General features: G+C 45.3%; 1 protein-coding gene across 5 annotated transcripts; it reads right to left on the reverse strand.

Annotated features, from left to right (window-relative positions):
- Positions 1–380: 380 nt before the first annotated feature.
- Slitrk5 (SLIT and NTRK like family member 5) lies at positions 381–8183 on the reverse strand. Of its 5 annotated transcripts, none has more exons than XM_045145953.1 (2): positions 8114–8183; positions 381–4664 (listed from the first exon to the last, which is right to left on the reverse strand). In XM_045145953.1, the coding sequence occupies exons 1-2, from the start codon at positions 8181–8183 to the stop codon at positions 1696–1698; spliced, it is 3039 nt and encodes a 1012-aa protein (XP_045001888.1). In that variant the 3' UTR covers positions 381–1695. The 5 variants fall into 5 exon arrangements, with proteins under 5 accessions (XP_045001888.1, XP_004651100.2, XP_045001885.1 ...); XM_004651043.2 differs by lacking the exon at positions 8114–8183 and adding an exon at positions 7904–8014; XM_045145950.1 differs by lacking the exon at positions 8114–8183 and adding an exon at positions 7305–7394.
- Between the last annotated feature and the right edge of the window lie 6490 nt (positions 8184–14673).

Consider the following 14673-nt stretch of genomic DNA (forward strand, 5'->3'; position numbering starts at 1 on the left):
ACTGAATAAATAATACAGATACAGTAAAATATATAATACTGCAAGAGAAGTGAATATGTAACATATTACTTACCATGGTCCACGTATAAGATGAATACTTCAGTGAGAAAACATATGTAATTAAAACGTCATTAATAAACATATTAAATGATATTGGATAAAAGCATACTTCCTTGAAACAACACAGGTATTCAGGTTATATATGTGTGTGTGTATGTGTGCATATTTTGAATTTTTTATAATTTAGGAGAAAACTTTTTTCTTGTACTGGTAATAAAACTTGGCTACTTTTATTCCTTAAATTTTTAGTGAGGGGAGTTTCATCAACCACAGATAACTGTCTTTTACACCTCAAGTAACAATTACTTAAGCCCCTCAAATTGGACATAGTTATCAAGTGTTTATTCAGAAACTATTTAAAAAATTACATGTGCTGGGATACATATGAGACTGTAACAACAGTAGCCCCATCTTACAGAGATCCTGTTTGTCATTATAACACTGCCTGCTGCCCAGAGGGATGAAGACATGGGTACAGACTTGTACAGTCCATCAAGTGGTCTTCTGAGGTGCCAGTTCACCTGGGTCTGTACAAACACAATTTGGTTTGGTTACACAATCAAAGCTCGGCTACAATAGTAGTCAAATCCATACATCATTTGGTTCACTAATAAAAATTCTTTTTAATTTCTGATATAACCAAAAATTTCCATACAATTCTCAAATGACCCAATCAATTCCTTTTTTTTTATACACTGGGATAAAATCAGCTAATTTTTTAAATTACAGATCCAATTGGGTGGGGTGCATCGACTTTTAAATATTTTGTCACAAAAAGCTCCCTATCTTTAAAGATGTAAAAGGCCTTTCTGCTCTCACTTCAATTTTGAAATGCAGCTCCTAATACAACCAGACACCTCTGTGAAGAAAATCATAGGCTAAAGAGTGAAGGAAAGAGGAATGCTAAATGTGCATATAAAAATAGGTGCTACAATAAAATATTTGTATATTTCATCAATAAGTTATTTTGACTAATCAATTATGGATCATATAGCTCTCTCATTTTAATGATTTGTCCACATCTATCATGATCCATTTCTGGATCACAAGACTTCTTTTTTTTTTTTTTAATTCAAATGTCCAGAATGCATATAAACACATCCTTTAAAAACAAAGGAAAGGAGTAAAGAAGGGAGGTGGGAGGGGTGGGAAGGGAAGAGAGAGAACAAACTTCCTATTAAAAGTTGGGGTGTGCTAATCTCTCCAGCAAAGCCATCCAGTCCCACCCATGGCTTGGAACGGGAGAAAAGGACTAGGGAGGAGGAGTCAAGAAGGAGGCGCACTAGCTACACCTGCCCACCCTTCCCAACACTGCCAACCAGGGACAGAAATGACTGCTACTTCTGACAAGTCATCCTCGCTACGCATCGCGCTCCTTCAAGCCCTGCTCCTCTACTCACCCCTCCCCCCAACATACGTGCCCAGCTTACACAAATGTTTCCCGTGTGTAAATTGCACACCCTTCCAGTAATCTTTCCCTCAAGAAGCTGAGAATCCCGTGCCAAGGCACTTCACCCTAAACGTTGAGACAACACAATTAATCCAACGGGTTCGCCGCGTGTGTCTGCTCGCTTTGTTATTTAAATGCAAAACCTCCACCGGAGTTTCTTTGCTTTTTTTTTTTTTTTTTTTTTTTTAGAATTGACTAAATGTGGTCTGTTTTTCCAGCACTTCGAGGTAGTCCGGCTCAACGTTTAGTTTTGCTTTTAACTCCAGATACTCGTTCCGGTTGGGTTCTACAAACACAGCACTTGGGGGGCTGTAGAGCACCGGTTCCCGCAGCCTGCTGTCCCCCGCCCCCGGGTGCAAATACTGATGGGGGCGTCTCAGGTCATAGTTGGGGGAGAACGTGTAAGCAGCGGGGCTGCAAGGGAATTTAGGGTATTCCGGGAGGCTGCTGCCGGCTGGGGCGGTGGGACAGTGTTTGTCTGGCTCTAAAATGCCCCTGTAGAAGCGATCAGCGTCCTGCACGGGCGCCAGGAGGTCGTCCCGGGGCTCGATGGTGCTGACGCTGTAGGCGGGGCTCCGCAGGTGGCGGCCCTCGCGGTCCTCCCCCGGCTGCAGCTGCAGCGGCGGCGGCGGCGGCTGCGCCTGCGGATGCTGGGACGCGGACGGCGGCGGCGGCGGCGGCGGCGGCGGCTGCTGATGCTGCAGGTGATGGTTGCTGCCGCTGTAGGTGACCTTGAGCTCGTGCAGGTCCTTGTAATCCTCCACGGAGTTGCCCTCCCGCGAGCGGTAGATGGGGTTTTTGCACATGTGACCCAGGGGGTGCGGGATGTACTCGTACACGTGACCCGCGGGCGTCTTCACCTTGGGCAGCGCGGGTCCCCGGTGGTGCCCGTGCGCGTGCGGGAGGCCCCCCGCGCCGCCGCCGCCGCCGCCCCCACCCCCGCCGCCGCCGCCGCCGCCGCCGTACACGCTGTACTGCATGTTGAAGGAGCTCACGTCGGAGTTGTTGGTGCTCGCGTGGTCGCTCTGGCTCTTCTTGCGACGTTTCATCACCAGCACGAAGAGGCCGGCGGCCACGAACACGGACATGATGAACACCAGCAGCAGGCTGAGGATCAGCACCGACAAGGGCACCGAAGAAGAAGAAGACGACGACGACGACGACGACGACGCCCCGGCCCCGGCTCCCAAGCCCTCGGGGGACCCGGTGCTGTTTAAGCGCACGGCGGGCGTCCCCGAGCTGGTCCTCGACGACGGCCCCTGGATGGACGAGGGCGTGGGCGTGGAGACCACCACGTCCGAATAGTCTGGGCAGAGCAGCTCGGACTTAATGGAGCGCATGTCCGTCTCGGCGAATTTCTTGGGCGCTTTACAGATGACCTCGTCCACCAGCACGCCCACCTTGAGCTGCTCCACCCAGAGCTTCATGCCCACCACCTCGCACGTGCAGTCCCAGGGGTTGTCGTGAAGGTCGATTTGGATGAGCGACTTCAGCTGGTCCAAAACTCCGCTCACGGGCAAGGAGGTGAAGTGGTTGCTCCTCAGGTTGAGTCTCAGCAGGGTCAGGCCGGAGAAGACCCCCGAGGGCAGGGCCTGCAGCAGGTTGTTGTTCAGAAATAACAGCTGGAGGTTTGGGACGGGATCGAAAGTCCCAGGCTGGATGTCGCGGATGAGATTGTACTGGAGGAAGAGATACTGCAGGCTCTGCAGACCGTAGAACAACTCGGGGCCCAGCCTCTCGATGCGATTGCCGTTCAAGTAGAGCCGCCTGAGGTTACTGAGGTCTCCAAAGGCTCGGTCGTGGATCACAGAGATGCGATTGTTGCCCAGGTGCAGGAGGTCCAGCCCAGTGGCCTCCAGGAAGTCAGTCCTGCGCACCACGGCGATGTAGTTCTCCGTCAGATACATTTTCTTGGGATTGTAGGGTTTGGGCTGCAGTTCTGCGATGCTCTCGATCTTTCGCTCCTGGCAGTTGACATTGAGGCCCAGATCTGAAATTTGCAGGTTGCAAGTGCACGCGGTGGGACACTCCAAAGGCACCGGGGATTTGGTCTGGTAGGCAATGCTGGGGCCATAGTTGCCGTAGCCCAAGTCTTTAGAGGGTTGCCTAGAGGTGGGGCGCACCCTGGGCTTGTTGGGTTGGCGGGTTCCCTTGGGGGGCTTCAATGGGGGCTTGTAAACAGCAGAGGAGGAAGTGGCCACGGAGTTCACTGAGGCTGGGGTGGTGTGTAAGTAGCCCGCGGTGCTGGAGGGAGTCTGAGGCCTCATCTCATAGTCAGAAATAAGTTTCCTTGGGCAAAGTTCTTGCTTAGATACCTCGTCCAAGTCCCTTCCGTGTAAGCGGAAGGGCGTCTCGCAAACCACATCCCCCACCAGGGCAGCATAGGAGATGCTGTCCAGCCAGTCCTTGAGAGAGATTAGTTCACAGGAGCAATTCCAGGGGTTTTCCTCCAGCTGTAACTCCACCACTTTATCCATGTGCTGTAATAACCCCACATAGGGCAGAAGTTTCAGCCGGTTCCCCCTCAGGTCCAAATGCGTTAAGGGCACAAAACGGAAAAGATTGTTGGGTAAACTTGACAAGAGATTGTCGTTGAGAATAAGCACCTGCAACAAATGCAGTTTCCCAAAAGCGTTGGGTTCGATGACGCTGATGTAATTGTAATCAACCTGTAGGTATTCCAGGTTCTCCAAGCCTAGGAAGGTGTCATCTCGCAGAAGTTCTAGTTTATTATTGTTCAGGTGCAGTCTCCTCAAACCCCGTAGCCCATGGAAGGCCCCAGTCTCAATGTCTTGGATAACATTGCTACCCAGGTGCAAGATTGAAGCCCCAGTGTAATTGACAAACTCATTGGGATAGAGACGGTTCAAGAGGTTCCCGGACAACAAGAGGTGATAGATTGGAAAACGGGGAGGGCTAATTTCAGACAGACTGATGATGCCCCGGTTTTCACAGCTCACAGTTAATATGCCGTCCTTTTCCTCACAAGGACATGCATTGTCACAGATTTCCCCATAATAATCGATGGTCTCTGCACAGGAGAGGACGAGAGATGTTACAGCAAACGCTAGAGTCTGCAGTATCCAGCTATGCATTTTTCTGTGAAGATCCTGATCCAAAGTTACTGGGGGGCAGCAAGCGTGCATTTCACCTCCTGCAAGGGAGAGAGGAGAGAAGCAAATAACAATCTCACCAAAAAAAAAAAAAAAAAAAAAAAAAAAAAAAAAAAAAAAAAAAAAAACAGGGGATTGATGAGAAAGTCTCTCTTTCCTCCTGCTCTTTCTCTGAATTGCAGGAGGGGACATGAATGACACCCCTCCCTCTCCTCCTCCCAGTGGAACACCGACATTCTCCAGACTTTATTAAAAAACGGATATTCACTTTGATTTAAAGGCTCATTTCATTTTCTAATGAGCATGCCACCAATGTTCAGCTCTTTACAAGATGAGGGCAGATAAAGTTCCATTTTAGTGTGCTCTGCCCTCCCCCTCTCTAAACCAATCCATAAATATACATAAAATGGCTGTCAGTTCAGTTTCATGGTTCAAATTTAAGAGAAAAACAAGCATCATTTGTACAGGGTTCTCCACCTCACCTTTTCCCAGCCCCCTCCCCTTGCTTTCTTTCAGAATCTCTTCAGTTAACAATTCACTCATAGGTCTCCCACTTTCCCAGGAAAGCAAGGAGCCAAGGTACTTGGACTAATTTAACCCAACGCAAGAATTGTCTGGGTGAGAACCTAAAGGCTACACTTCAGAGACTGGTATAGGATGTAATACTATGTATGAAAAGGCGCCACGAGAAGCTTTTAAATCATCAATTGTCTTCAGGAGCTCTGAGAATGGGAGGGGAAAAAAAAAAAGACACAGAGAGAAAGAGAGAGCCTTCGCTTTGATGGTGGACTTCACCACCAGCTATTAAACACATCAGCGTCCTAATTGCATGCAGGGAGCCACTTAGCAGCGCTTCCCCCAGCGCTCCCACGACCACTGCTCCCAGCTGATCTTGCCAGCGACACTACTGAACCACATCTTTAAGCCACTGAAATAGTTCTGCAGGATGGATGACAAAGAACTCCGAGAAGGCACCTGCAATCTCAGAACACACCTCTGAATACCTTGAGTTTAAAGAGATCATTTCTTCCGCTTGCCGGGAACCAGCTAAGAGTAAACCAACGACCAGCACCAAAGGCTCCTATTAACCCAGGGCTCCGCGTCAGTTCGCCACGGTATGCAAAACTAGCTGTACTGAATTAGCAAGATTTGGAATGAACCACCACCTCGCCAACATCTCCGTCTTTGGAGCTGCTTATCACATTTAATTGTCAGTGCCCCCTCCCTTTCTTCTTTTCTTCAAGAAAAGGGCATCTGGGATGAAAAAGATGCGAAATAGCAAGAAGTCTGGCAGGGTATGGAAGGGGCATAGGTCACTCTTTCAATATCCGAATTTCATCTAAGCGGCCAATCAGATCCCTTCCCCCTTCCCTTTCTTTCTTTTTGTCCCCTAGAAGGCTTCCTTCGACTTCCTTCTTTGGGTGGACAGTAGCACTCTTAAAGGACGGACATAAATTTTGTGAGTGTGTTGTGTGCTGTGGTCTTGTGCTGGTCAGTGGGGCGGGTGTTGAGGGAAATGCTGGGTTCCGGGATCCAATGCCCTTACTCTAGTCAACCTTGCTTCTGGCCTCACCACCAAAGCTTGAGATCCAGTCCTAACCCCAAACTCAAGGCAAACCTTTCCCAAGGCTCAGGTTCAAGCTTGGAGACCTGCTTTTGATCCCCAAGTCGACTCCGGCCCGCGTTAGTGCAAGCGCCTGCACCCACACGCACATGTGCAAGCGTGCCTGGGAACCATTCACGTCTGGCCTCCCAGACTTAGAGAAACCGCTTCGGAACCACAGTGTAGAAACCTGACTAGTATGCCCAGCCGCCTCTCCCCACGGCAAACGTGCCCTGCCTGGAAACGTTTCCCCCATGAAAGCAAAACGTTTACCTTGAAATCTCTGTTTTCCGCTGGATCAAATGTGCACATCCATTCAGCTGGCTTGGGTCCCCTCCCCCTCCCTCGCGGTGCTTCCCCGCCCCCATTCACCTCCTTCCCCATCTCAAAGCCCTTGGCAAATTGCGTGCAGCCTGTATTAAACTCCTGCGTTTACAACTTTAATTCAGTTCTGGTTAGCAAGGGTCGAAGAGCCTCTTCGTGCTCCACTCCTTTTTCTCTCCTCCTCCTCCACGCCATCAAAGGAGACAGAACGTTTGAGAAAATAAAAGTTCAATGAGCCTGGGGAGGCTGATATGCCTACTGGAGAAGGGACTCCCCGATGTACATTCGCGGGTGCAAGGCATTTTCTCAGATTATGAAATGACAATAATAAAATTAAAAAAAAAATAGCAGGCGGAGCTGGGAGAAAGGTACGTCCTCTCCCAAAGAAATTAGATCTTGGATCACCGACTGCTACATCCCTGCGTTAACACAGCATAGAGCCCACGGGGCTGCAGCCCAAACCCAGGCGGGCCCGGGTGCTCCCGGGCACAGCTGCTGGCGCGGCCCGGCCGCTGGGGCAGAAGCACCCGGAGTTCCAGGACCAAAGGCTCCCCTCCCCCAGCCAGCCCCAAAGCGAAGGAAGGGTATAGGGAAGAAGAAGGGCGGGGGGAGGGAGGAGAGGGAAAGAAAGCCACTACACACACACACACACACACACACACACACACACACAGTCTCTTGCAAAGTGAATGACTGACTTACCCCATCATAGCCACCCTAAAAAAAAAAAGCAAAACAAAACCCCCCAAAATACCTCTTTTGGGGGGAATGAGCATTGGATCCCTGATGCCCAGGCGCAGAGAACAAGGCTGCGAGCAGTACGGTTTGAGCCACTGGAGGTACCGCGGCGCCCGGACGCCGCCAGCCCCCGGGCCGCCGCCGCGGAGGCGACCGCGGGATCCGGGGCTCCCCACACGGCGCTCCCCGGCGGGCGCTCTCCGCGGTAGTCGGAGACGGCAGCGGGGTTGGGGGGGGGGGGAACGGGGAGAGCTTGGGGGGGGGGCGATCGCGAGCTGTGGGAGGGGAGGAGGGGGGAGGGGTGGCGAGGGACAGACTAGAGAGTCGCCTCGCGGTAGGGGCTGGGAGCGAGAGAGTCGGGAGGGGCCGGGAGCGAGCGCTGGCGCGGGGTGGCCAGGAGCCGGAGGAAAGGGGGGGGGGGCACACCGAGCAAGGCTGCCTGGCACCTCGGGCCCCGCCAACGTGATGGCCAGCCTGGGTGAGCGCTCGCAACCGCTCACACTCCCGCGTGCAGTGTGGTTCCCACGCGCACCACGGCGCGATCGGTGGGAGGGGGGGCGCAGGAGGGGGTCCCCGGACCTCCTTCGACCGCATCTTCCCCAGGAGGGTACTTACAGTGTCCATCTGCAGTGAGGGCAACTTTCGGCGACCCAGCGGCGGCCACCGCCCCCTCTCCAACCGCCTCCAGCTCCCGGCACCCTGGGGCCTGGGTCTGCACCGGCCGGCCCTCCCCTCCCCCCTAGGTTCTCCGGGTCGCCGTCTTCAGCACATGCCCCCTCCCCCTTCCTTCTCGGATCGGTCAGTGGCGCACGCCCCGGGACGAGCCGGAGGGAGCGGGGCGCGAGGGTGTGCGTGCATCGCCCTCCTCCTTCTTCTTGCAGCGCACTCGGTGCATGGTGGTGAGGGGGCGAGGGGAGGCGTCGCGGGCCCCTCGGCTGCTCCCGCGGCGGTGGCGGCGGCGGCCGCAGCTCCTGCGCGGTCCCGCGCTCCCGGAGGCTCGGCGACCACCTCGCGGGGCTCCCGGCGCCCCCGCGGTCCCCGCGCCCTGCCGGTCGCCGCGGCCCCTAATCGATGTCAGCGCCGCTCGGGCGTCCTCTGGGCCGGTTCGTCGCTCTGGCCGCGGGCCGGGCTCCTCCGCTCCCTCCCCAGGTGCGGCGCACGATCCTCATCCCAAGGAACTCCGGATCGCCGGCATCCTCGGTGCTGCTGGGCGAAACTGCGTGCATCTACGCCTGTGGCGTGTCCAGGCAGCCCGGCGCCTCCAAAAATACAACTCAGAGAAAGTCGCGTCTTCTCTCCCGGGAGCCGTGGGGATGGCCGCACGGTAAGCATGGTCCTGTTCTTAGCGGCATCTTATCTCTGCTCGGTGGCCGGTTCTGGGCCCCGTCCGCTCGCACTTGTTTATGGTCTCGCCGCCGCCGGCGGTGCGAGCCGAGCCGCCGCAGACATGATGGGCCGCGGGCGAAGCGCGCGCGCTGTGGCCGATAGGTGGCAGCCGAGGGCGAAGGCATCCTTGGCTCAGGCTTCGCAGAGGGAGCCCGCCCCCCCCCGCCCCTTTGGATGTCACATTTTTGGGAGACAGAAGAGTCTTGGTCCATGTGCGTAATGAGAGCGTAGGAGTGTGCAGTGTTCACTTTGGAAAAGGGGGTGTGGAACTCACCCCCGACAGCGCCAGGCTTGGTGGTGGTCAGGGACAGATGGCCCCATGCTGGTGTGGGCCACTTGCCTGCTTGTGCCATTTACAACACAGGGTGTGTACAGTTAGAGGACCCTGGAGGGGAGTGGCTCATCCTCACTAGCTAAAATGGGGAGCTTTATACCTGTTTTTAAAGAACCACACTCGTAAATATGTCTGGAGATTTGAAAGGGAAATCTGAAGAACTTTCAGAGAGAATTTGAACACATGGGTGTGACTTTAAAAGCTGGAAAGTCCCTTACATAGATCAGTGTCAGTAGAAAGCAAGTCTCTTTGAACAGTCACCTGCTGGACTCCGCCATCGTCATCGCCAGGGTAAGTACCCCTTGCTCTTGCCAGCACAACAGACAACTCCTTCTCCAAAAGGAGTGCCTCGCATCCATAAGATGTTTTTGCTGTGTTGGAGTCTTTCCTGCCATTCACCCCAGGAACAGAAGAAAAGTTGATGCGAGTAAGTGGCCCAGTGAGCTAAAGGCTAACGGTTTGGTTTTACCGTGTAAATATATTTTACGCCTTATCGTCTGAAATTGTTTTAAATATAAATGATACGATGTGATTCTTATTATATGGCATAATAATGTGGCTGTACTCTGGTTAAACAAGGAATCAATTTTAATAAATTCATAGCATTTACAGGTAGATTATATATATATATTACCATACACATTTTTTTCACATCATCCGTACATGTTGAATTGTCACAGTCTATTTAGAGGGGGTGAACATTTCAGCCTTAAGATTTTGTAATAGTTTTAAATTTTTCTCTGAATCAGTAGTGCAGATATTTTTAGTGAAGCCATAAATATTTTATAGGGATTTCTACTTTCAGGTCAGTTTGTGTCTTGTTCAAAGGAGAGAACAAAGATATTTGTGATATCATATGATGAAAATCTTAGAAATCTGTTAAATTTACATCTATTTTCCATAGGAATAATAGCCACTGGTTTCATGTGTATTATATAGTTAAATATAACAAACTTTACCCACAAAACAATCATTAACATATTTTATCATGATAGGGGCTTTACTTATAAATATGAAATCTTTACATTTTCAAAATGAAAATAGAATATTTAATTTTAAAATTATATTTTAGCCACAGGCAGAAACTATTGACATATACATCTTTAGTCTATCAGGAACATAGTTTTTAATGCCAACCACTAACAGTAGCTTTTTGATATACCACATATGGTCCTAGTTAGTAGACTTGTTAGAACATCTAGTTTATTTCATTACTATCTGAGAACTCCTATTGAATATAAACATGCTTTTATTTTTGAGTTTGTATTATTTTTATTTTAAATTTTACCCTATTCAAGAGAAAGTTTGTTAGATACAATTAAAATTGGTTTATTTTTTTTCAATTTTGTAAAATGAATATACTTATGCTCACTTTTGAGAATGCCTCCAGTAGTCAAATAAATAAAACTTTCTAGCATTGACTCCAAGTAAATGATGGAGCTACCATTACCTTTAACCACTAGGTGTCTCTATAAACTGTTCTGCACCAAAGTGGATTTTAGAAAATACTATGACAAGAGAACACAATAAATTACAGTAGGGAAAATACCACAGAAAGAAGGAAAATTCTGTGTTTAACGTGGAGATTTCATCTTGCTTTGAATGTTGGAAATTCACAAAAGCTAGGGAATAAGCAAATGGATAGCAATCAAATTTGAGACTGGTCTTGTATTCACATGAACAATCATATCCCTTTTATCTGTACTTGCCAACAGATAGACACAAGATGTGCACACATGTTCAAACACAATACTTCAATGAAAGCATATGAATACGTACAGCCATTTGAAAACTGAAAAACACAATTACTGACCAAATAATTTGTCCCCAATCAAAATTAATTGATTGGGTTGGGTATGAAAAGCTGGCCATCTTTGCCCAAATGTTTCTGAATATGCTTAGACTTATTATAATTAAGTATAGAGATAGAACTATCATAAATAAATATTATGTATACAAGTGTATGCATGTATCTATGTACTTGTAAGTAACTAGTTCCTATCATGGCTTTGATTTGATACTGGCAATAGAACTTAAAGTACCACACTTGTGCCTTGAAATTGGCCACACAGCTTCATGAATGCAAATGAACTGTTGTCTAGAATTATTGTATGCTGTTCCAGGAATGCTCCAGAGTAATTCTTAAAATTAATGGATTTTTTTCAAAGATATCATATTTTATCTGTGAATAATTGTGCCATTTATTAGAATACTAAAATGCTTAATCAAGAATTCTGGTCCCTCATGAAGCATCCTACTGAGAATTATAAATGAGGAAATCCTTTGGTAATAGATGTGAGATACAATGAGTGTTGATCCATGTCACTGAAATCTAAAGCCACTTACATTTTTTTTTCCTACTTGATAGCTTACAAAGTGAATTATAATTATGGAATCTAGTGCTAGGTTTCAGACTTTTCTAAAATTGAATTTAATGTTACTTTTGTGACAGCAGTGAGTAAGAAGTTGAACCCAATTTAGTAAATGACACATTTTATTTTAATCTAAATTAAAAGGTAATCATTTCTCAAGTCTTTGAAATTGAGTTGTCTAAATTATATACCTCTACAAAGAGAAATTAAAACTTTCTCTTGATGAATGAAAAATGTGTCATCATCTATGATTGTTTCTCCTTGGAGGTGCTAGATTAAACAACCATAAAACACTGATCTCTATCTCTTTTATACAGATTAAGTTAAAATAAGCATAGCATGAGTGATATTTGTGAAACCCAAAATGTGAACAAGATTATCATGACTAAGATAATTATTTACCCATGGACTTAGTTATTTGCAATTTCAGAAATATGCTCTCAGAAACATAAGAGTATATTTGTGAGGTATACTTTTCCTTGCTCCATAAATTAAGTAAATGGAGCAAGTTTTTATATAATTCAGTATAAATGCATCCTCTTTGGAAGATTGATTGGAAATACCTGCCACAATTTAAAATGCATGTATCCCATGAACAATTACTTTTTATAAAAGGTTGCTTAGAGATGCACCAAAGTAGAATATAAGAAGACAATCTATGTAGCAGATAGATGCATTTGAACATTACTAAGAACAAGTTAAAATTTCTTGGTGAAAAGTAGTAAACATTCCTCTAGACCATGTCATTGTTTTCTATCTTAAATAGTAGTGTGTGTAAGCTGACTGTTCAGCTATTATTTATAGTGTATAGAGTATTACATATGTACCCTGAAGAGAGAAGAGGAGAACAAGAGTGACTGTGGTAGTATGGTAAGCCAGAGGCAGAGTGAGAGGGAGAGATGGAGAGAGAAAGAGAAATAAAGATGGAGATAGTGAGATATTGTTTCAGGAAAAGATATACACACACCGATTTAGTAATTGTGGTTATCTCTTGGAAGAATACTGGGACTCTTCACTAGAAACTGATATTTTGACAATTAACAATATCCTTTATTTTTGATATTTAAAAAATTTAAGTGCATATTTATAATAAGAACTACAAAGGTAAATATGTGTTTGAAAATTAAGAAAAATATTTAGAATGATGATGAGAATGCTCATGATTTTTGCAGATGACTTGTCAATTTTAATCTGTTCCATACTTCTCAAATTTATTGTTTATAAAATACATTCATATTAATAAAATATTGAGTATAAGTCTAATCAGTTTAAATTAGTTAGCTAAAATGGTTTCTTCAAATAACTGATTTATATGACACTTAATTATACCTGCCAAGAACTAACAGGCCAGAAATTAATGAGAGCTAGATTCTTTCATTTTCATCATAGGAAACAATTGTATGTACTGGGAATATTAGTTTTATTGAGAATTCTGGTGGAAGGTAAGGGTCAAATTTCTGTGGAAAGATAAGAAAATATACATGAAATTGTTAGCAGAACTATCTGGCTGCCATTTATACAAACATGAGTTAAGTATGTACTTGTGACATATTTTAAATATGCAAACTATCAATAGACATGTTAGAATAAAGCCTCAAGCCATCTAGCTTGTTCTAACCTCAAAATATATACATCTTTCTTGAAAAGAGGAATCCTCATTATATGGCTGGTTTCATCTTCCTATGCATGTCTATTGGAACACTGATTAGTCAAAACACTTGGTTCTTGGTTCTCATATTTCTGTAGTTATATTTATATTTAGAAAACAAGTATAAACAGGTTTACCATTTTGTTCATAGTTTCTATGTTATCTCACTTTCTTCAGAAAAGGAAACTTATTATAAAACACACTTTTGTCATATCATGAAAATTTTAAAATAATCACCTGAATGAGAAAGGATACAATGTATGCATCATTATTAGTTGAAATCTTTCATTCAACAGAAGTCTTCCAAATTCTGTTTGTTCCTTCAAAATAATTAGTTTTTTCTCTCCTCAATAATGATACTTTGGTTTTATTGAGTTCCTTGTAAGAACTTCTGTGCTGATCTTTATCTCTAATTGAGGAGAATTCCTTCAATGTATCTTCTTCACAAGAAAATGAAAACATTCCCTATTAATTCTAAGCAGCATTGAAGACTTGATTATTTATATATCTATTTGCATAGTTTAATCATTTGATCTACCACATTATCCTATCTATTGTTTTCCTGTGTTCATTCTTGTCTAGACTAGATTATTATTCCTTATAGACCTAAGAACTTTACTGTTTATCTCTCTTTGGAAAAAAATGAAATCTTTGTATACAGAAATTATACCTGTCTATGAATTTCTTCATTTTACAAATGTTGACCTACCAGTTAGAATGTGCTATATCTGACTTTTTTATGTTTGAGCTTTAAATACTTGATTCATTAAATTTAGAAAAGTAGATATATTTTAACATTCAGATGAACAATGCATATTTCTAGTCAACTAAATAGAATATTATAAGACAGTATCATTGTATGAATTTAATAACTTTTTTTTATATACAAACCAAACCTCTAAAGAGGCTTACCAAAACAACTCTGTGCTATGGATGTTGTCTGTTTCTGAGCTTTCTGATACCAAAGCCATGAGACCTCAATGTCAATGGAATGACCAAAATGTCTGAACAAATGAAATTTTTAACACTATTTGAATTTTGTGTTATCTAAGTTTAAATAATCATATGCCATATTAGACGCTGCAGGCTTGGGAGATAAATAACTACTGGACCAAAACTGTGTTCCTTGTGCACTGGTTCATGAGAATTCCATCAGTGTAAACAGCTACTCACAGGCAATCATGGGGATTGTAACACCCTCAATAAATAAGGACAATTATGACTCACATTTGACAAGGGGCCTGATTTGTAGTGTGTGGAGGGTCTCTTCAATTCTTCCAAATCACATTCTCTGGAGGGCTTTACCACTCTTTCAAAGATTTAAGGGCTTCTTAGAGACATAACAAAATGCCTCATCTCATCCTCATTATGTCCCCATGAAGAAGGAAAAGAAGATTAGTTGAAATAAAAAGAATTTTAACAGAAAATAGTTAACTATCATCCATACTGAAGTTTTCTGTAAGTACTTGTCCCCAGATCACAGACTGAGTTATGGACAGAATTAGAAAAGAAGTCTTCAGTCAATAATGTATTTGAGGAAATTCCAACAACATTGTGTACAAAAATTCCTGTCAGTCAGAAGAAACAACTATGTTTCAATTTTATATTTCATGTTTATACACATAACTGGATTTAGTTGTGTTTT

This window comes from Jaculus jaculus, chromosome 3 (assembly GCF_020740685.1).
Source record: "Jaculus jaculus isolate mJacJac1 chromosome 3, mJacJac1.mat.Y.cur, whole genome shotgun sequence".
Lineage (NCBI taxonomy): Eukaryota > Metazoa > Chordata > Mammalia > Rodentia > Dipodidae > Jaculus > Jaculus jaculus.

Excerpts from the sequence above, each read along its gene's own strand:
- Slitrk5 (XM_045145953.1), bottom strand. The coding sequence starts at position 8,183 with ATGCACCGAGTGCGCTGCAAGAAGAAGGAGGAGGGCGATGCACGCACA. Across the intron at positions 4,665-8,113 it reads CTCGCGCCCCGCTCCCTCCG|GAGGTGAAATGCACGCTTGC; the intron begins GCTCGTCCCGGG and ends TCTCCCTTGCAG.